We start from the raw sequence: 21,510 nt of genomic DNA, 5'->3' as shown, positions 1-21,510 counted from the left end.
TATTTTTTTTAGTTAATAAATGTCTTTTGTTAATATAAAAACAGGAATTTCATGAGAGATTAAAAACAAAGTTACAAAACATTACTTTGCATTTTCTTTCTTTTATTAACTTACAAAGATAGTGTGATAAAATTTTAAATAAATTTAATGCTTTGTTTATAATATTTAGCTAATATTTTTTATAGTTAATAAATATCTTTTCTTAAAATAAAAACGGCAAGTTATTGACAAATGAAAAAAAAAGTACAATGTTACGGTGATTTTTTTTCTTTTGTTAACTTCAAAAAATAATTACAAAGTATTAAATTTATTGAAACTTTTATCACACTCTTGTTTTATGGGTTTACAGGAAAGACTCCACGAAGCGATTATTTAAATATATATATTTTTAAATTTGCAATGATTTTTTTAGTTTTTGAAATCTACGACGGCATTGCCGCTACCTCAATATGGCGGCAATTTTCAACGTTAAATTAAAATCATCAATAATGGAGGTACAGTTTCGGGGATCGAAACTTTTTTATAGACATTTTTCTCCTCGTTAGTGATCATTTTTTCAAAATCAAAAAAAGTACTAATTCACGAACTATAAGCAGGAAACTAAACGCTACTTTTTACCGCTGATAATTGTTTATCACTTCGTTTCATTTTAGTTAGCGTCTCACCATTTTCAAGATTCCTTTTTTTTGGTTCTGGCATTTGATATCTTTATTTTGATTAGTTTTCGAATAAAGCACTATTTAAGACGACATCGGCTTTAACTTAAGTATAACCGTCACCCCCTCCCCCTCTTTTTCTCTCACCTTTCGTCCATTTTCCAAGTGTCGCTCCAGGCGCTCATGCTTCGGCTCCTTCGAGCCGTGGAAAAACGTCGCGTGCCAGTCCGGTCCAGCGTGTTCGGCCGAAAATTCACCCGGATTTTTGCCGGAGATTGAGCGCTCTCTGTGGGCGGCAACATCTCGTACGTCCATCTTTGCGGATCAGTGGACGAGCCGGCTCTTGAATGCTGGCCACTCTCCAGGCTGTCGTCGGTTCTGGGAGCCACCGTACTGGCTCCTGGTGGACGAGATTTGTTCCTTTTTTAAACCCGAAGGTCTTTAAAACGCTTTTTCTTTTCGTAAGAAAGTCACAAAGAGCTGAAAAGTGCTCACCACGGGAAAAGCGCAAATGGAAATGTTTGAGTTTTTATTTCTTGATATTTGCAAGATTATTTGTTTTCCTTATTTGATGTGAAACTTTCAAAATAAACTTGGATGAGTCAATTTCGGTTTTAGGAGTCTAAAAAGCCATACTTTTTTCACAAGTTTTCGTAATAAATAATAGAAAAAAAATAAAAAGTGGAGCTACAAAATGAAATTCATTGAAATATTGTGAATTAAATTAAAGCTAAAAAAATTGTCATAAACGAAACCATCTAATTATTGAAGAAGTTTCTTGAAAAAAGTGTTTAGAATAACATTTTGAGCCCGGTAGACACGATGCAATTTCTACATGCATTTTTAGGAAAATGTACATTTTTGAAGAACTACGACATTTTTTTTATTACAGAAGCTGAAACCCTCAAATTTTCGAAATACTGGGTTTTTTCTAATAATCGCCATATTGAGTTTCTACATTTTGAAAATTGTTCTGTCGGGGGTTCGTGCCACAGTTAAATGAATACGTTAGTTCAGAAACTAAAGATGTATTCTGTAACGACATGAAATTATTACAATGCCGGTTATCGTGCGTCGCCTGAGGACAGGGCGCTCGCGCATCGATACGTATTGAGTGCTAAGGATAGACTAAATCCTAGGGGTTTCTACGGCAGGAACGTTAACATGAACAAAAATCTTTAAAATTCTTGCAATTTTCACATCTTGCACATTTTTTGCAATTTGGTGGTGCAATTACATTGTGTTTACCGGACTTTATAGTTGTTTATGAAATTTGGAATATAAATAACGCCAGCGATTGATAACCAAAGATTGTCCCTCCATTTAGAAATTAAAAAAAAACTTCCGTAGCTGACACTGTGGAGGACCTCAGTTGATATGTGGCTTTTGTGTTCCAAAACTAAATTGATATTTTTATTGTTTATTAGCGACACCCCATGAGTTTATACTCAAAGAGACCTGACAAATCACTAATAAGATGACCAAAAAACCGCTGCCAACATTAGCAAATATGAATGATAAGATAATTGTCGTTTTAAGGTATTTTTCATATGAAGTATAAAAACTTACTAAACTAACTTTGGAGTCAGTAATATTTATTTCTCTGTTCAGGTTGTTAGCGCCACCTAGCCTGAAAGTTGATAGATATGTCATACCATAGTAAAAAAAAGTGTTGTAAGTAAGCAACCCGAACTTTGTGGGCGTGGAAGTTTTAGTTTAAACTAATAAATATTAAGAAAAAACGAAGTTTTATTCCTTTAAGATTAATCTGTAATAAGTAATTCTTAATAAACTGAACCATAAAAAATATATTGAAGAACTTGTTTAAAAAAACATTCTCGAATTGTATACGACAAAAATTGTTTCTCCACTTAGATACAAATAAAACTTGGAAGACCCTGAATACTTAATTCCCAAGCCTTTTAACAGGATACTTGATATTTTATTGTTTTGTAACCTTAATAGAATGACCAAAAACTGCCGCCAACATAAACAAAAACTGTATAAAGTAGTCAATATCGTTTAAGATAACTGTCTAATAATATAAAAGACAAAAACAAATAAGAATTTTCGCCATGTTACTGTCAAAAATATTTATTTCCGGGGACAGGCAAAAAGAAAAGCAATTGACCGAAACCGGAAGAACTTTTCTTCCAAATCTTCATGTGTTTAGATAGCGTCATCAACATTTGACACCGTCAAGATTATATTAGGAGTTGCCTGGTCTCTTTCGGGGGCTTAATTTTTGGTTTGAACCACACTCGAAAGTTTGTCCGACATAAACTCGACCCTACCTTCAGAACCGCTCGAACTGGAACGATCGATGTCGTCACCACTCGGCGAACTTCCACCGGCACTCGAAACTTCGTCCGAACTCCCGCCGCCGCCCGACCAAGTACGGAGTTTCGTAAATGGGGTTTGAACGTAAATGGTGGCGGTTGTTAAGTACCGTTTAAAAAGCAAAAAACGCGGCTGGGGAATCTTGGAAAGTTTGGTCGCGAATGGAAAATGAAATCTCCTTGGTTTTGGTTCCTGGTGTTCCTCTCTATCTTGCCGATCACCGTCAAATCACCGTTATCCATTCACATGGCTTTAACTTAGCTTTCGGTCATAGATAGGATGCAATTTTGAGAATGTTTTCCTGAAACTTACCTACTGAAAATGATTCCAATTTCTGTTGTTATCACGCATATATACACAGAGGACTGAAAATAACAACAAATGGACCAGTGAGGCAAAATTAGATTCAGAATTTCTTTAATATTATCATTGAGTTTATCGAGATAACTAATTGCTATCAAACTTAGAATCACTTTGCTTAATTATTTAATGCCCGGATAGACATTATATTTAACAAAGCATAACGTAATGTATTCTCCATGAAAGCAAAGAGTATAAGTTAGAGGGGAAGGTCGCGTATACTGTTACGAAGGCCATCTAGTATTTGTGTCCAAGTACTAAAATACTGTCATGGCGGTTTAAAGTAATGCGTGACACTGAAAATACTACAGTAGTTTGTAACGGATAACAGCACTTAATTTATTTAGTACATTCTAAAGTAAGAAAAAATCAAATGTTAACGCCTAAATCTTTAGGGCTGCGATTGCGAAGCCGAATTAACAGGATGGAGAAGAAATTTATTATAAAACAAAAAATTAATACATTCATCGTCAAATTATTCAACAATTGTTATGACAAAATATGTAATTTCTTGAAAATCTGAACTTTTAGTTCTTATTTATTTCGATAAGTGGTTTTAATCATGTAAAAGCCACCTCAGTTCTATATCTCAAAACGACTGATACTGTAACATCAAAAAATATAAACAACAACTACTGAAAAAATATCAATGAAACAACCAAAGCAAAGTGACGACCAAAGAGGAAAAATAGAGGATGAAGTACCATTAAAAAAATTAAACCAAAGTGAGGACCAATAAACAAGAAATTAAGGAAAAGATTTAGTAAAGCGTATCAGCGTATCTACATTTCTTTTATTAAAATATGTTTTTTCATATTACTAAGTGCAATGATAGATTTTTAGCTGTTTCAGCAGTGATTAGTAAAGGAATATGTTTTTTGAAAAATTTTATTATTATGAGAGAACTTTATTTACACCAACTTTTATATTACGTTTTTAAATAGAATAAATTTTATGGTATATCAAAGGATTTACTAAAAAAAGCGGGCTTTTAGCTTTTTTTTTTACAATATAGTTATTGTTCTAATAATAGTTTCATTAATCATTTTTTTTATTATTTTATTATTTTCATTTTTTATTTCACGCTTTTTAACAAGATAGGATAGGATAGGCTATGGGTAAGGGTCTGCTGGGCAGGGTGTTCTATATGGGGTTGCCGTTTTGGAGTAATAAATACTAGCCAAAGTTAATGACGTGGTCGGTGGTAAAAGCGGTATATTTCTGGTCGAAGTATAACTCGCTATTTTTTCAACAACTTTTGTAATTGTTTTTTTCAAGTTGGAAACAATGGCTGCGGTCAAACGTTTGACGTCTTCTACTCAAACGTGTTGTTGTGCAAACCGTAAAAGCGCAAGTTATACAAATACGGGAGCCGGTAAACACACGGAAACCTCCGGGGAAGTTACATTGAGGTTTTATCGATTGGGACGGGAGCGTCAGAGAGTGGTGCGTCCGAAAATAAATGTCGACACACTTTTTATCGAATTTCTGGGATTACGCCGTGACCTTCACCCGTTCGAAAATAGTCCTGTTTAGGAACTATCTTCGATCCCCTCCGATTTTTTATTTACGACCCGCCCGACATTTGAACTTTCGCAACTCGCCGAGCAAGTGTGCTACATTGTTTGCTGAGGACCCCCCAGCGGAAAGAACATTGAAAAACAATAGAACAACTTCCGAGTTTCGGCACCTTCAGATTGATATCAGCAAAAGAACACATCTTACGTCACCGAGTGACGGAAAACTGAACTTTTTGCTTACAAAACATAATAAGGTTTTCTTTTCTCGTATTACGAGTATTAAAATTGTACAGCGTTGTGTACTATTTCAAAATGGCCTATATACCTTATCTCGAAACCGACGGGGGTTAAAAAAAAGAAATACAAAAGTTGTTTCTATTAAAACGACCTTTATTTTTTTTATTTTCCTAATCGTCACTTTTTTATATACAGAGTGGTAAAAAAGGTTACAATTTTTTAAATAAAACATCCTACATTTTATTGCATTTTTCAATAGTCCTTTCAAACACCAGTTCAACTATATATATGAGTATGTGTCTGTGATGCACCGTTTCGAACTTAGCGATCATTTTCAGAATTCAATGAGTTCAAACTAGTTGAACCGATGAACTTGATAAAAATCTATTTAACAAAATAAATAAGAACTAAAAGTTCAGATTTTCAGGAAATTATATATTTTCACATGACAATTGTTTCGACAACACCAATGTAATATTTACCAACTACCTGCTACTATAGATACCGAAAAATTACCTTAATTAATGTTGTGAGAATTTAACTTTAATAATGGAGAGGTATTTAAATCTAATTGATCGTAACATTTGAATGTTACATTTTGTTAATCTCAATGGCTTCCAATAAATTTCATTTTTTACTTCTTGAGGCTGTATATAAAATATCAGTCGCCAAAAATGTGTTCTTCTGTGTTTTAAGTGTGTAGCATAATTCGAATCTAGACTATGGTTTTTAAACGCTCTTTTATGTTCGTTAATGGGTTGAAGGATCTACCTGTTTGTCCAATATATATTTTAAGACCACATTTCATCCGCATTTCAACCTGTAGAAACCTGATTTTTGGGATTTTGGACATTTCATTTTATTGTTTCCTAAAAATTTTCTTATTATGTTGTTAGTTCTGAAATCTATTTTTAAACCACATTTTGACAAATGTTTTGAAACTTCTAGGTTCTCCTATGTATGTAATTGTTTTCAATTTGTTTTTTATTTATTTATTTTTATTTTATTTATAAAAAACAAATCCAGACAACAGTAAACTCTATTTATCCGAAACCTAATACAGAACACGAACAATTTAAAACAATTACGTATATAGGAGAACCCAGTGAAAAAGTTAAACATTTGTCAAAATGCGGTTTAAAAATAGCTTTCAGAACTAACAACACAATAGGGAAAACACATTTTTGACAATTTTGAAATTTTACATACGGCCATGGAGATTAACAAAATTATTATTATTAAACTTAAATACTCACAACATTAATTAAGCTTTTATTGTCATTTTTCGGTATATATAGTAGCAGGTAGTTTGTATATATTACATTTGATAAAGACACGGTGCTGTGAACTTTTAGTCGGTTAGTTTATTTATTTAGGTCAAACTACTCAATTTACTACTACTCGTTTTCAGTCCCCTGATTTTGAAATCGCTACCCCTATAAAGTTATAAAAAAACACGTTGAAAATTAAGCCAAGCTTCGAAATATTTATCATAAACAAAATGTATGGACTACTATGGCAAAAAAATGCCACAGACGCTTCAAAAGCTACTGGAAGCGGGATGAATCTGCGAATACGGATGAAGCCAAACTCTACAGCCGATACGATTTTTTACCTCCGACACGCGTAAGAAATATCCCTCGGGAACACCAATAACCAATCTGAATTTCAGCGCGAGCCAGAGTTTTTTTTTCTAAAGCAACTCGCGCTGAAAATGTGGGCTGGAAGGATAAGAAGGTTTCAAAGAGTAGGTTAAAGAGTTAGACGTAAGATCCGGAGATTTGTCCGGGAGATTTTGCATGTACACGCGGCAAAACTGGGACTGGGATACTGTCTGGTTGCGCCAAAAACACTGCGAGCGGCCGCTTTGATCGATTCCCGGCGACAGTGGCGTGCTCGGGCCATTCGGTTTTTCCTTCTGGTAAAATCCATTCGAGATTTAAATCATGAAATAATAATCCTGGTCGATAGAAAATAGCGGGATTTATTTGCTAGAGAAATTATATTTGAAGTTTATACGAAATAAAACAAATCCTAGTTTTATACTCTGGTACGCGTGAAAAATATTTCGACTAATAAATTTGCTTATGGGTGATTTCTAAGAACTAAACTTTTTTAAACTTTTTTATTGTTCACCTATTTTACTGTAAAAATAAAAGCCTGAAAGGATTGTAATGACATAAAATAAATTTGAGTTGAAGATCATAGAAACTCTTTGCACTATTTAATCAGCTCCGTGTTTGTAAACAGTACCCAGATGAAGTACTGTGAACATGATTCGCTAAAAGTTTCATAAACTCAAGATAGATGGCGCTCGAGTCATATAAATTCAAATTCAAAAATATCGTTAAATTTTACAGACGAAAGTTATTGAACTTGGCACTCAGTGTCAACGTAAAACATTCCCCAAAAAATATCAATCTTTTAGTTTGATTATAGAAATAAGAAATTGTAAATCAAATCATTTACTGCGGCAAAAAAAAAGAATTTATAGATAAATTTTATAAATGGACATAACGTTGATATATTGTATGATGTCTCTGAAAGACAAATTACACGATATTAAAAATAATTCATATAACAATTTAATTATTAGATTATTAATTAATAACCAGTGAGAACAAACAAAACAAGACATAAAAAACACAGTTAAAACAGAATCACACTTATAGTACTAAATACGTTGTCTGATATTTAGTTTTGAGGGAATTCCTTCGCATTAAATTAATACAGGGTGAGCAAAAATGTTAGAAAAAACGTAAAAAGTTATTTTGCTAAACATAAAAAAAAAATATTGATCAGAAAGTAGTACGTATTTTTCAGAAGTACTTTTTCAACAACGACTGATATTATTAAAGTAAAATTTGAGATATTTCCTACGTTACCCGAACCATTGAATACATTTTAGCTGTCCAAAATTGATTTTTAGCGAGCAGTCCAAAATTGAATTTTCTTTTCTTTAATATGTCATTTTGGTGATTTTATTATTATTGAATTATGAAACTACTTATTTATTTTCAAATGAGGCAACGCAGCTTGGGTTTTTCAAAAACTGACCAACGTAACAAACGGAATTTGTACTTTAAATCTGACATTCTGTCAACGAGTCATTTCTAACTGATGGCACGCCACTGTCGCCGTGAGAAATTGGGCCCGGCTCCTCTTACTTGCAGAAACTTTTGATGGCGTTTGGCGAAACAAAATCGAGCGAGTTATAGGCCCTTTTACGTCAGTGATTAATAATTTTGTCTTTGTGTTGTTTTGCTCAGTATTTTGTTATCCAATCATTATTCATTAATTAATGATTTACCCAAAAAATAGCTGGGAATTCGTTGCGAGATTTGTTATTATTAGGTATTATCAGGGTTGTGGTATCAGTTCTGCTCGTGAAAAAAATACACAAAACATGTGAAATTTCCATTGTTTCAAAATAATTCTAAAATTTAATTAGAAAATAAGTTTGCTTTTATTTCTGTATATTTTTTACCTATGTGATAAAAGTATCATATAAAATTTTATTTTATTATATTATTTTATATTAACAACAAAAACGATTGCAGGCCAGCTTGCTTATGAGACGAACTAAGCAATTATATATATTTTTTTAATATTCCATTTTTTGTTTGGTATTGCCTTCATTTTTATTCTATGGACAGACTTTTCGGACGATAGTTTATTTAAAAAATTATCATAATTTTTAATATAGATTCACCTGCTTAAATATTCGTGTATCATTAATCCATTACCATGATCTATTATTATATAGACATGAATCCAATATACGGTTTGGTAACAACAATATCGTTAATATGACGCAGCAGAGAATTATTATCATTTTTATTTCTTACTTAAGTAATTGTCTATCTGTCTGTGCATTTGTAGAATTTAAACATAAGAACAATTTTCGGTAAAGGTGGATGACCCTTTCAACAACTTATCTATCTAATTTCTATGTTCTACTTTTTTCAAAATGGTTGTTATTAATTAACAGATACTTACTTTAGGAAAATGCGGTTTAGTTTTTAGCTGTCTAAGTTCATAATAAATAAATACGAAATGGTAAATGTAGACTACTAAATCTTGCAAGAAAAAGTTACGATCCTTGGTATATTTATTCCGACAACTTACTAAAATATCTGATAAGCAATTACTTCTTTCTACTTATTGTTCACTGGTACAATCACTCATATCTTATGGAATAATTTATTGGGGTGCTGCCTATCACACAACCCTTCAGGTTCTTTACGTAATACAAAAAAGAATTTTGAAAATTATATTTAAGTTAAATATGCGATATGCTATTTCAAATACTTCACATAATAAAATTATGTTATAAATCATCCCCTTTTTTCTTAATAACAAAAAACCTTACTGGTTAATTCAAAAACTCACGAGTATGAAACACGCTTTAAACTTGGCGAAAATTTAACTTTACAAATGTTTTGGACAGAAAAAATACTTTTATGCTGGTCAAAAAATTTATAACGTATTACCTCTAGAACTAAAAATAAATCAAAATTAAAATCTTAAAATTAAAATTTAAAAAATTCAACTTAATAGTTTCTTTTTTTTTTGGTAGAATTTTTTTTCTTCATATTATATAATAGATGGGAAACATAGTTAAATTAATCTCCACTATGTTCAAGGATGGCGGTCAAGTTTTTAACCTAGTTTACTTTGAATGTGTGTTTTTTTTATTAATAGTAACAAAGTTTTAAATTGTATATTTTTATTGATTTAAATAAATGTTATTATTATTATGATTATTATTATTTTATCCAGAGCTTTTACCAACAAAACTCGACACTAATACACAAAAAATTGTCAAACGGTCAAGACAAAGCAAATTTTTATTTCCATTGACCTTTAATAAAGTCTAGGATACTTTTTACAAAATTTCTGGATTCCTCCTGCGTCGCTTTTTGTTGAGTCGAACTTGCCGACGTTTCGCCAATTATCCTGTTGGCTTCTTCAGAGCTCGTAATTTATTCTGTACCTGCTTATAAGGGGTGTTTTTTTCGATGTATAGAACTTTAAGTTGCAATGATTGCGATTGACATGAATTTTATTTATCCGAAATATAATTTTTAAATATGGTTTCTGGCATATGACCGCTACGGCTGGCGCGGATGTAGTAATCTGGACGTCCAATTTTCGATGACATTGTCGCCGTATATCGGCAATAACACGGCGAATGTTGTCTTCCAAATGGTCAAACGTTTGTGGCTTATCCGCATAGACCAATGACTTTACGTAGCCCCACAGAAAGTAGTCTAGCGGTGTTAAATCACAAGATCTTGGAGACCAATTCACAGGTCCAAAACGTGAAATTAGGCGGTTACCAAACGTGTCGTGACATGTTGCGCCGTCTTGTTGAAACCACATCTCCTGGACATCATGGTTATTCAATTCAGGAATGAAAGAGTTAGTAATCATAGCTCTATACCGATCACCATTGACTGTAACGTTCTGGCCATCATCGTTTTTGAAGAAGTACGGACCAATGATTCCACAAGCCCATAAAGCGCACCAAACAGTCAGTTTTTCTAGATGTAACGGTGTTTCGACATACACTTGAGGTTTAGCTTCGCTCCAAATGCGGTAGTTTTGTTTGTTGACGTAGCCAGTCAACCAGAAGTGCGCTTCATCGCTAAACAAAATTCGCTTATGAAAATCAGGAACAACGGCAATCTCGGCAAACTGAGAATAAATCACTTGACAGCTGTTAAATCGGTCGCCATCTTGAACAGTAATGCCAACTTAAAGTTCTATACATCGAAAAAAAAAACACACATTATATTGTTTGAGGCGGCGGAGCTAAATAAGGGACATAAACACCGTGTCGGATGTCGACTGATTCCCATATTGCTGACAGGTAGAGACCTGAATGGTTAGGTTGTTGATAGATTTCTATAGACTCTCGGATTTTTCATTGGTAAGAGAACTGATTACATGCAAGAATTTTAGTGTTATCGAATAAAATTTTATGTCCGGTTTCATGAGCGTGTTCGGCAACAGCTGATGAGTTTATTTGTCTTAGTGGTAAGGCTCTTCCGTGTTCTTTGAGTCTAGTTGATATTTTTCGTCCGGTCTCTCCAATGTATTCTTTGCCGCATATGCATGGAGTGCTGTAAAATCCTGGCATCTCAAATGGAATTTTATCTTTGACGGACCGAAGATGTTGAGAGATTTTTGGAATAGTGGTAAATCTGGTCTTCTTTAGAACTTTTGATATGTGGTCAGTGATGTTTGGAATGTAAGGAAGGAGTAAGGTGGCAAGTGTAGGATTGCTTTCGACCTCATTGTCATTGGAAGGTTGTGGTGAAGTGTATTTTTTGATTGAACGCTTAATATCTTTAATGTGGAAATTATTAAAGAGAAGAGCAGAGGTAAGATGTTTTAATTCTGGGTTCACTGATTCGGGCTGAGATAGTTTTACTGCTCTAGGATGATGTCATATAAAATGTGTTAAAATTAACAACAATTTTTGTTTAAATTATTTTTAAGTAGACTTTGAAAGGCACTACTACTGTGTATTTTTTAACCTCAGTGGGAGGCTAATTATAACAGAATTTAACTGGGCTATTAGCCGGTCGATCGTGATTGACAATTGTTCCTGTAAATCGAAACAACGCATACAAAGATCTTTTCTAAGAATAAACCGCATTTTCCGACAAAATTACTCAGTTGAAATCACATCACCATTTCAAATGTCAAAGGGGCCGCGTTCTTGTTCTAAAATTTTGATACCCAAAACTACTGCAACCGCGAGAAAGAGAGCGTATATAACGAACGAATTAGACGTTCACCATGGAAGGTCGCAGAAGGTCACGCGCCGCGATTTCACTTTTATTTTTTATTTGGATTGGAAATGTTATTCCTGCAGGTAAACCTACGCAAACGTTGCCGTTCGGACGGACTTTATTTATCCGCCGCCGCGATAATAACTTTGTTTCTATGCGAAATATCCATTATTTATACAAAACCGCAAAATAAATATCAAAATTCAATACAAAAAGCGATTCCGTCGACGGTAGCCGGCCAGTGCACAGTCCGATCGTCATGGGACAACTTTTCAGATTTGTAATCGTCGTTGTAGTTGGTTCTGTTTGGTGTTCCGAAGAGATTCGTACGAAAACCCAACGATTTTACACCCGGCGGCCATCTTAAGTTTGTTTTCTTTGCAGAATCTAATTTCTATAGGGAAGAACCGTGCGCCGCACAGCAGGGCTACTGCGTGCTAGAAAACGAATGTCCGACGAGTCCTACCGATCAATTACGGAGTCTGTGTCCGGGCCAAAAAAATGCCGGCGCTGTGTGCTGTAAAAACTGTAAGTGGTTCGATATTTTAAGTATTTATTTGGGTAGAAGCAATTCGATTCGTTGGCATTATTTAAACATTTTTCTTTTATTCAAACAATAACCTGTAATATCCCGTAAAATGGCGTCATTTAACTTAACTCTGTACTAGAGTCCGATTATCAAGTTTGTCGCTGACAGTATGGTAGCACCCATGACATATCTGGTTAACTTATATAGCTACTAGACATATAGAGGCCCTGCCTATGCTGACAGTGCAGGAAATCATGAAGCAACTATGTAAAAAAAATTGCGAAGGAAATTCTGACGTAGGACCTATAAAACCTTGCAGTTTTCAACAAACAACAACATTTTTACTTCGGTATTTCCTCAAAATATGTCGAAATCCTATTAAACTTTCAGGAAACAAAAAAGAGTTAAGGTCTGGAAAAGCAGTGCAGAATTACAGCACCCACGTCGGCGTCAGTATGATTCTGTAACTAATTTGGCGTTTTTGTTCTTCCAGCCCTGTAGATACGGCGCATCTAAGGGAAAAAATGTTAAAAAATCACGTCCTGTAGACAGCAACTGACAACAACATATTACCCAAACATCCTTCGTAGCTATTTAAGTGTACCTGAAACCGTACAGTGTGTTAATGTCAAATATATAGGCACTACTTTTTCTCTAAGATCCTATTAGGACCTCCTATTTACGTTGGAGGGTGACGCATGCGCAAAAGATCCATACCTTCTCTACGCAAAAATCAGAGCCACCTGCGGCGCATCAATTTTTACCGTAATAGTTAGTTATTGTTGGATAAAATCTCACCTTGCTAGAAGAGAACAAAAAAAAACAATTTAAAAAATAATGATATCTCGGTTAGTTCTTCTTATGTTCCAGCTATCAGTGGAGTACCCCAAGGAAGCATACTGGCACCGCTTTTGTTCATAATTTGCTTTGATAACATTACGCAGGAAATATGCAAAATATCGACCCGTGCGGTGAATAAAAAAATAAAATAAACTCGCTTTAAATGAATCGGAAACAGGAATGATGCTTTTTAGCTTGACAGATTTAAACAAGAATTAAATAATATTTTATTGACGAACACTTCACGTGGACTATTCAGGTTCGTTATATGTTTTTTTTTATTGGGAAACCCAAGTGCCCAAGCAAGCGTATTGTATTTCATTTGTTTATTCTGTGGTTTAATAAACGTACTTTGTTTCACTCGCAGTTCCGCAGCAAAAGCTCAATTGTTTCCAGTTGCACAACGATTGCCGAGACACGTGCCCACCGAATTTGAACCTGGGCAGAAAGGGATGCCCTACAGGAACGAGTTGTTGCGTGTTGGTATAATATAATTATATGCATTGAAAACATGCTTTTTGTTTAATTCGCTTGGACCTTTTCTGTACGAGGCTGATGTATCACCTCAAAACCTTAGCTAAACAAAGCTTACAGGGTGGCAGATAATCAATGCAATAGGAATATTAAAATTTGAACCAATTCAGTCTTATCTAAACGTCGAACGCTAGTTTTCGATTTTTCCGAAATGAGTGTATTGTAAGCTGGAAAAATGAAAAAATTTCACGCAAAAATGACGTTAAGTAAAAAACTTTTAATTTTAACTTGACATCCCTTTTAAAATAAAAGCTCAATTTGCGTAGATCTTGGTGGTTATTGCCACGCAATTCACATTTGTGTACTTGTACTATGAATTAAAGGATACTCTGTATATACGCTGGTTTGTTATAACTGTGGTAAATTATATATTTTTTGCATATTGTGTTTGATAACCGAAAAATATAATAAAATCACTCACCAAATGCGTACAACATTGAATTTCAATGAAGGAGGGATGTTGCCGACTAAATATAATGTTATTTACTACGTCACTGGTACGAAAACTATAACGTTGTCCTCTGACGCAAGTGGACTCCGAAACTCTCGACAAACAATCCTTGAAAAACTGTCTGCGAAGTGGAGTTGCCAGCGGAAAGCATTAAAATAGGTAGGAAGTTATTTCTTTGCGGTAAAAATAACTTTTTTCCGAGTGAAAATCCTTGGTGGCACTTCTATCCTCTCTTTTTCTGTAATATTCGATCAACACATTACATTGCACTTAAAAAAACATATTCGAGGATAATTTAAAATCTCTTACGCCTTCCAAGTCCAAAGTACGTTTGTAATATAGTTGTAACAGAAATTATTTATACGCGATTATTTCAAAACTATAAATGGATTTCTGTTTGTAGCGCCAAAATTTCTTGGCCTGAATATGAAAGAAACAAAGTAGAGTAGAGTATTATTTTTCAATATAATCCCCCTTAACTTCATACACTTATTACATCTCTTTATTAACAACTCAATCTCTTTAAAAAAATATTCTTTTGGTTTGTCTGCAGAATGAGCTAAAACAGCCTCTTTTAACTCAACTTCGTCGTTAAATCGCCGTCCACGTAAGTTCTTTTTCAAATACCCAAACAAATAATAGTCGCTGGGGGCCATATCTGGACTGTAGGGAGGATGATCTATCTGTTGGAACCCACACTCTAAAATGGCAGCCAACACCGGCAGTATGGACAGGTGTATTACCGTGCAAAGGACGCTTTTCCTCGACGTTTTACACATGTGCAGTCTCGCAATTTATGCAATAATGTTGCGTAATATTTACGATTGACAGTGGTATGAGTTTCTTTCAAATCTATCAAAAGAATTCCTTCACAATCCCAAAAGATCGTGGCCTGAATTTTCTTGGAAGTGCTTCACCCTTACGACGCCACTCCATTGATTCTTTTTTCGATAGAGAGTCGTAATAGAGAACCATAGTTTCATCTCCCGTCACAACCATCTCCCGTTTCTATTATAGGCCTCGGTTCCGGCCCACAGAGTTCCAAAAAAGAAGGTGCACACTCGACACGCCGTTTCTGAATAGCCGAAAGATTTTTGGAAACCCATCTTGCACTAACCTTATGCTAACCTAAATGACCATGCAGGGATTCGACGAACACTTGTATCAGAAAGGTTAGAAATTTCTGAGATTTCCTTGACCAATACCACCTTTTCCACAATCGCAACAATATCTTCCGTTATGACGACTCCTGCCCCGTTCGAAAACGTTTTGCCCATTCTTTCATTACAGAATACGAAGGAGAACTTTGGCCCTACACAACATCCAGCCTTTCTTTAATAATTCTAGGTGCTAACCCTTCTTTTGCGTTATGTGCGACATTTTTTCGGACACGTCTTGTTTAAAATGCTGTCAATAAAAAAGTATTTGAACCACAATTTTTTTTTGCAGCCGACTAAGATATATATTTATCGTGATACTGGAGCTGCATCTATGTCAGGCCGGGAAATTTTGGCGCTAACCTCGCAAAGTTTGTATTCTTCCTCCATTATATTCCTTAGTGTTTTTCTATTTTTCCATGGAACCTCTTTTATAAATAGACATTATCCACGCCTCTTTCCAGTTCATTGCAATTGTGTCTCTGTTGATATATCTAGTCAACAGGTATTAGGTGGTTTTTCCGTTCCATGTTTCAGCAACTCTGCTGGTGGTTCTTCAGGCCCAAGTGCTTTTTTATTTTTCATATATCTTCTAGGTATTGGCTTTGTATCTGGTGGTATGTTCTTCTAATTGCAAACTTGAGGTTCAGATAAACGATGTTTTCCAGTTTTTTAGCAGTCATCATAGTGATTTGTTTGCTCTCTCCATATCATAGATATATCAAAATGTAGGGATCGCCTACTTTTTTTAAATAACTTAAATATGGAAAACTGCCTGCTGTGCATTTTTGGATAAACGAAGATATACTTAACGCATATTATCCCAAGCATAAAAAAAAATAAAAAAATGCTTTTTTGCTCTGAAATTATTTATTTTGTTGCACTTAAGAGTACATTACATGTGCCAAAAAAATAAAAACTCGAAACATACAAAAAAATACTGGTGCGTAAACGAACCACTGGAAAAAACATTAAATAATGTTTTGTGGCGCATAAGATGTAACATATAATTTATACATAAATATACAAAAGTTCAAATTCGACAGAAAACAACTAAAAGTAGATTGTTTTCTAAATAGAACCAGATTTGATACAAAAAAAAAAGCATAATACTTTATGGTGCACCGCTTTTGTTAACTTTTGAAGTCATATATAAGATCTTTCCTTTACACACAAATTAGCGATCTCTACTTTATATCCTTTAGTAGTCATAATAATAAAATTTCTAAATTGATGCGCAAAAATATTTCCTGGATGTGACAAAAAAAATCATAGAATAGATTAACGCACCATTGGGACAAAATGGGTTAACAATTAACGGTTCTAATAATCATTTTTATTACCAAATTACTACTCTGCTTTAGATGTTACAATCTGATACTTACTGATATTACTTACGAAAAAGAAATAATTTTTTATATACTGAAAATTGGAAAAATATTTGTTCCTTCAATAATTGCTAAACAAAATCACACTAATTTAACACATTTTGTATCGCCTATGGTCTCGGATAATCCCACCGGTAAGAACTATATATAACTACAAATTAAATCGCTAATTATTGGTCGCTGTTTTCCAACAACGAAATTGGATGGGAGTGATTAAAAACTCATTCATTAATATATTACGTCCCTTGATCGATATCTAGCTCCAATTAGGTGCAATTAAAGTATTAAGGAAATACGAGTAAAAGAATACTATAATCTTACGTACAAATTTCGCTATACACCTTAACGATCCACAGATCTAAAACACTTGAAGGGAAATAAAACAAACCAGTATCGAAGTCTAACAAGTTTGCTAAATTAAACTGCAAGTATGCGAACTTATTGTTGGTATATTAAAATTGTTTTAGTTACCAACCCAACCTAATCAACTGCCAATAATGTATTCTTTTACGATGCTTTCGAAGTAGTACAAAAATAGAAGAAAAACTTAAAGAATAAAAGAATGTAAGTTACAGTAGAATGGTCAAAAATTCCGGTTTCTATTTTTTATAACATCAAAAAATGTATTAAAAATATTAAAAACACTTTCACTAAGACAGATCGGATGTTGGGTCGTCCTATTTATTTATCCTCACTGCCGACTGTCAATAAAATACCACAGTCAACAAAATGGTTAGTTCAATTTATAAGTAAAAATAATAATCACAGACGAATTTATGGCTAACGCAACTGCAATCGGAATTAAATATATCTAAATAGCTGTTAATATTTTGCATATATGGAACATTTTGTGTGACACTGATCTTGGGGAGAGGAATTTGTCACTAAAACATTCAGAATAACGACCGATCAACAAATGTAGTTCCCACAAAACTGTTTTCCATAATTCTAGAATTCTAACAAAATAGAAGGTTTTAACTAATTTCCGTTTGGGTAGAATTAATTCCACCGTTTTAATTTTAGTACGTGGGAAATGCCCTTGATGTCAGGACAGTGAATTATGCAGTAATTTGCGACGAACGTCTATAGTTTTCAATGAGCCCATTATGTAAAGCCCCGTGCAAACAAAAGTCACGGTCAACGGTCAATAAATGGAAATTTCCACAGAATTGTTTTCCGTAATTCTAGAATTCTAGAAAAACAAAAGCTTTTACCCAATTGCACCGCTATAATTTTACTAAGTACCGCAATGAATACGAGAATTTCCGTTAATTTTATGTGTGACAGTGATGGCGTACAAGGGTGTTTTGGAATTCGAAGTTAAATTTAGACGTAACGCTAACTTAATGGGAACCTATACCAATTAACGAAACAGTGGCTTAATAATTAATACAAGAGGGGCATTATAGAACCCATCCCGAAATATACCTATTATTGTCTCAGCAATTAATTTTCTGGAACGTCGTGTCTCGCCGAAATCAGTGTACCAAATCGATTCGAATTCAATTACTTAATTTTCGTGTTACATACCTTTCTCCGTCGTCATTAAAAGCATAGTCACCTAGAAAAAGATCCCTAAGGCGGTAGCGCGGGGGTAGAGGGAGGGCGGGGATGGCATGCATTCCTTCTTCGATGCCTGGACCATCCATAGTCGATCATTATATCGTTGGTGCGATGTTGTTCATTGTGTATCGATAAGTAGCCCTTTCGATTTTTCGCACTGAAATCGAAACAGAAAATTGAAATATAGTAGGAGCGAGACAAGGAAGGTCTGTGTGACACAGAAGTAGCTTAAGTTTAAGAAATTATTCCTTGGTTATATGAATCTGATTTTAGTATGGCTCTAATTTTTAGAGGGCGCCACCTACATAATGTTGTTTATAAATTTGAAACGTTTTAATTTTTTCTCACATATATTATAAAAATTACATTAAAACGGCGTAATGTCATACAACTAAAAGTATTAACGTTTTTTGAGGAAGACTAAAACTTACATGTTTTTGCATCATTTGGTGGTTTATTAAATTCGATTTCCATTGCAACTAGTTGTCTGTGCCATTTAAACATGTCAGAGGATTGATTAATTTATGCTGCCATTTTGATCTATGGTTTTAGCAGTAATTTTTTTAAAGGCACAAATACAGGAAGTTTCTTTCAATATCAGAACAATTGTAGCTAGCTAGCAGGTACTCGCGATCTTTCATAAACGTTTGGACATTTCCGTATAACTCTAACTCACAAGGGCCTATCATCAGTCGAATACCGGAAGTCGTACTAGTTTGAAAATATTTTAAAGTGAAACGGGCTATTGAATTATCCTGGATTGTAAGTTTTTCCTCATTTTATCAAACAGAAAATGCCTTTCAATCAACTTTTAAGTGCAATTCGACAAAAGAAATGAATATTTATTTTTTTTACAAAAGTTTATTGCATGTATTATAATTATAAGAACTTCCACAGGCTACTGTAAAACTATTTAGAAATCTTCTGACTGAACACTGAAGAAGCCAACAGAATGAAAGGCGAAACGTCGGCAAATTTAATTTATAAACAACCGTCACAGAAGATTTGTCAGCCGTATAATAAGCGAATCTAACCTAACTTTTCAAATAAGTTTCTCCTACCGATTTGATTTGGAGAAAGTTACGTAATAAAAACGTCAGTAATAATTTTCTAATTGGTTAGGTATGTTGCGTTTGTTCTTAACTAAATCAATTCAACAAAACGTAAAATAAAGGAATAAAAAAACAAAGTCGTTTTATTTATATTTATCATTAAATTTATAATAATCTGAGTTCGTTTTTGAACAGGTTTAACGAAAACAAACAACGGTTATATATACAAGTATTTATAACATCTTTTTTCGAATTTCTAATTTAAAATAACGGAAGAATTCCCGCAAAACCTTTTTGATCTTCGGATTGTGTTGGTACAATATTAACTTTGTTCAGTTGTCCAAACAAGAAGTTTCTCTAAGATTCGACCAAAATTAAATGTCAAAAAATACAGGAAACAATAGATGATGTCAGAGTCTGTTTATGACTTTATGGCAACGAATTTGTACGAATGTCTTCAAATGTATTAAGTAAATTGACATGGAATTGTTTTTAAAATCCAAAAAAACAATTTTCAACCTAAAAACGCTGAAGGACAAGTTGGAACCGAACTTATATGAAACGCTTCAGTTTTTTCTAAAGAATCAAAGCGGTGTGCGATCGTGCAAGGTGAGAAATTTCGGGTGACTACGAAATATTTACTTTTAAAAATCCTGGTAAGCTTTTCGCGCCCCGATGCGACTCGATGAGGCATTTAAATGAAACGCGAAAAAGTTCTGGCTCGGAAGAAAAGCGAAAATACGCTGCGCGCAAAGTATGGTCCGAATTTCAAAACAGTTTTCACGGAGATTTTCACATTCTGAACGAAAACGTGCCATGTGCCTCAATAAAAGCTAGACTTCATAGCGACGTTGCCGCAGCTTTGAAATATTTTCACATCGGACAATTTCGACGTATCTGAATTTATTTGATTGGAACGACTTGAAACGCGTAAGAAATCTTCATGACGGGCCATGATTTTTGCTAAATGGATCTCGCATAAAGTCGTGTATTTTGTGAAAATCGTTGATAAATTCTGGCCGTACGTATCGCGTGCATTCCTGATGACCTGGCAACGTCGCGGTGACGTAACTTGAGCGATTGACACAATTCTTTTCGTGTAGGGGGTGAATTATAAATTTAAACAAGCTTATTGCACAACATGCATGGAACGTTTTTTTATATGGAACTTTAATTATTAACTATCTGCCTTATATACACATAAGGGGTTTATTTTTATTGATCATCTCTTGTGTTACACGCAAATTAAAATTAAATGTGTTTTCATTATCTGAATTGGAAAAGTGCTACCACAGCCGAGGTTATTTATTTTATCAGTTTGTTAACTTGCCACTTTTAAAGTTGACTGAAGCTCATTTATAGCTAACAAAACCATTTTTATATGAACCTTAACATTAACAGCCAACTTCCTAAAATGTTCTATCTCTTTGGAAAGTAATTTTAATCTAATATCTGCATATTTATCAAGTTCTTCACAGTTCATTTCAAGTAAATTGTTCAAGCCTATGTCTACATAAATTGTTTCGCAATTTGAAATTTCACCACTACACATAATATTGTGTCCCATATCAAACATCACATTCATATCGCGGTCTTTGTCCTTGAACTCTTGTAAATTCCGAGCCACTATTTGCGCTTCCTTCCAGTCTTTGTGCTCTTGAGACTTATTCAAAAGTAGAGCTTCGATGTCCTTAAGGTCTTTCTTCAGTTTTTCCTGAACAAACTTTTCGTAATCATTTATTTTTTCGCGAATTTCGGATTCGTTCATTTTGGGTATGCGTCCAGTTAAAAAATAAACTAATAAAACCGAATTTTAAAATTAATACTGTATTTTCAAATGAATAACAAACATATTAAAAGTGTTTTAGGTTAGTCTCACAGAAAAATATAGGTAAGATCAATTTCCAACGCATTCAATAAAGTAAATTGTTTTTGTTTGTCTCAAGTGCGTCTTGTCACTATTTATTTAGAAATCGGTAAGCAAAGGCCATACAAAAAATAACCAAAATTAAGATTACAAATTGTAAAAATAAACTACAGACAAAATAACTTTGGTTTACGAAGACTTTGTTGTTGCCTG

At 33.9% G+C, this 21,510-nt stretch overlaps 3 protein-coding genes across 6 annotated transcripts in view; 1 reads left to right on the top strand and 2 right to left on the bottom strand.

Moving 5' to 3' along the window:
* LOC132698552 (potassium channel subfamily T member 2) overlaps nucleotides 1-20,229 on the bottom strand; it is a 346,214-nt gene extending 325,985 nt beyond the window's left edge. The window contains exons 1-2 of one of the 3 annotated variants that reach the window (XM_060664706.1): nucleotides 20,073-20,229; nucleotides 18,346-18,535 (exon numbers count right to left, since the gene is read on the bottom strand). In XM_060664706.1, the coding sequence (XP_060520689.1) occupies nucleotides 18,346-18,464 (119 nt within the window). In that variant the 5' untranslated portion in view covers nucleotides 18,465-18,535; nucleotides 20,073-20,229. Of the gene's footprint in view, nucleotides 1-803; nucleotides 1,061-2,950; nucleotides 3,353-18,345; nucleotides 18,536-20,072 lie in introns of those variants that run through there. The other 2 variants (XM_060664702.1, XM_060664703.1) reach the window with 2 other exon arrangements.
* On the top strand, nucleotides 11,981-13,812 carry LOC132698165 (U-scoloptoxin(19)-Sm1a). 2 transcript variants are annotated; one of them, XM_060664092.1, is made up of 3 exons: nucleotides 11,981-12,242; nucleotides 12,301-12,444; nucleotides 13,682-13,796. In XM_060664092.1, exons 1-3 carry the CDS (start codon nucleotides 12,176-12,178, stop codon nucleotides 13,777-13,779), a joined length of 309 nt encoding a protein of 102 aa, XP_060520075.1. In that variant the 5' UTR covers nucleotides 11,981-12,175; the 3' UTR covers nucleotides 13,780-13,796. The 2 variants fall into 2 exon arrangements, with proteins under 2 accessions (XP_060520075.1, XP_060520074.1); XM_060664091.1 differs by having other exon boundaries at nucleotides 12,005-12,242; nucleotides 13,653-13,812.
* Nucleotides 20,230-20,413: 184 nt separating the features above from the next.
* On the bottom strand, nucleotides 20,414-21,450 carry LOC132698555 (uncharacterized). The gene has a single exon (XM_060664712.1). The coding sequence runs from the start codon at nucleotides 21,196-21,198 to the stop codon at nucleotides 20,752-20,754; it is 447 nt and encodes a 148-aa protein (XP_060520695.1). The 5' UTR covers nucleotides 21,199-21,450; the 3' UTR covers nucleotides 20,414-20,751.
* Between the last annotated feature and the right edge of the window lie 60 nt (nucleotides 21,451-21,510).

The sequence above is a fragment of the Cylas formicarius genome, unplaced genomic scaffold, assembly GCF_029955315.1.
Source record: "Cylas formicarius isolate icCylForm1 unplaced genomic scaffold, icCylForm1.1 PGA_scaffold_2__14_contigs__length_35257938, whole genome shotgun sequence".
NCBI lineage: Eukaryota > Metazoa > Arthropoda > Insecta > Coleoptera > Brentidae > Cylas > Cylas formicarius.
The sequence above is the reverse complement of the archived record's forward strand: the minus strand, read 5'-3'. Positions and strand labels throughout refer to the sequence as shown.

Excerpts from the sequence above, each read along its gene's own strand:
- LOC132698165 (XM_060664091.1), top strand. The coding sequence starts at position 12,176 with ATGGGACAACTTTTCAGATTTGTAATCGTCGTTGTAGTTGGTTCTGTT. Across the intron at positions 12,243-12,300 it reads TTGGTGTTCCGAAGAGATTC|AATCTAATTTCTATAGGGAA; the intron begins GTACGAAAACCC and ends TTTTCTTTGCAG. Across the intron at positions 12,445-13,652 it reads CGCTGTGTGCTGTAAAAACT|TTCCGCAGCAAAAGCTCAAT; the intron begins GTAAGTGGTTCG and ends TTTCACTCGCAG.
- LOC132698555 (XM_060664712.1), bottom strand. The coding sequence starts at position 21,198 with ATGAACGAATCCGAAATTCGCGAAAAAATAAATGATTACGAAAAGTTT.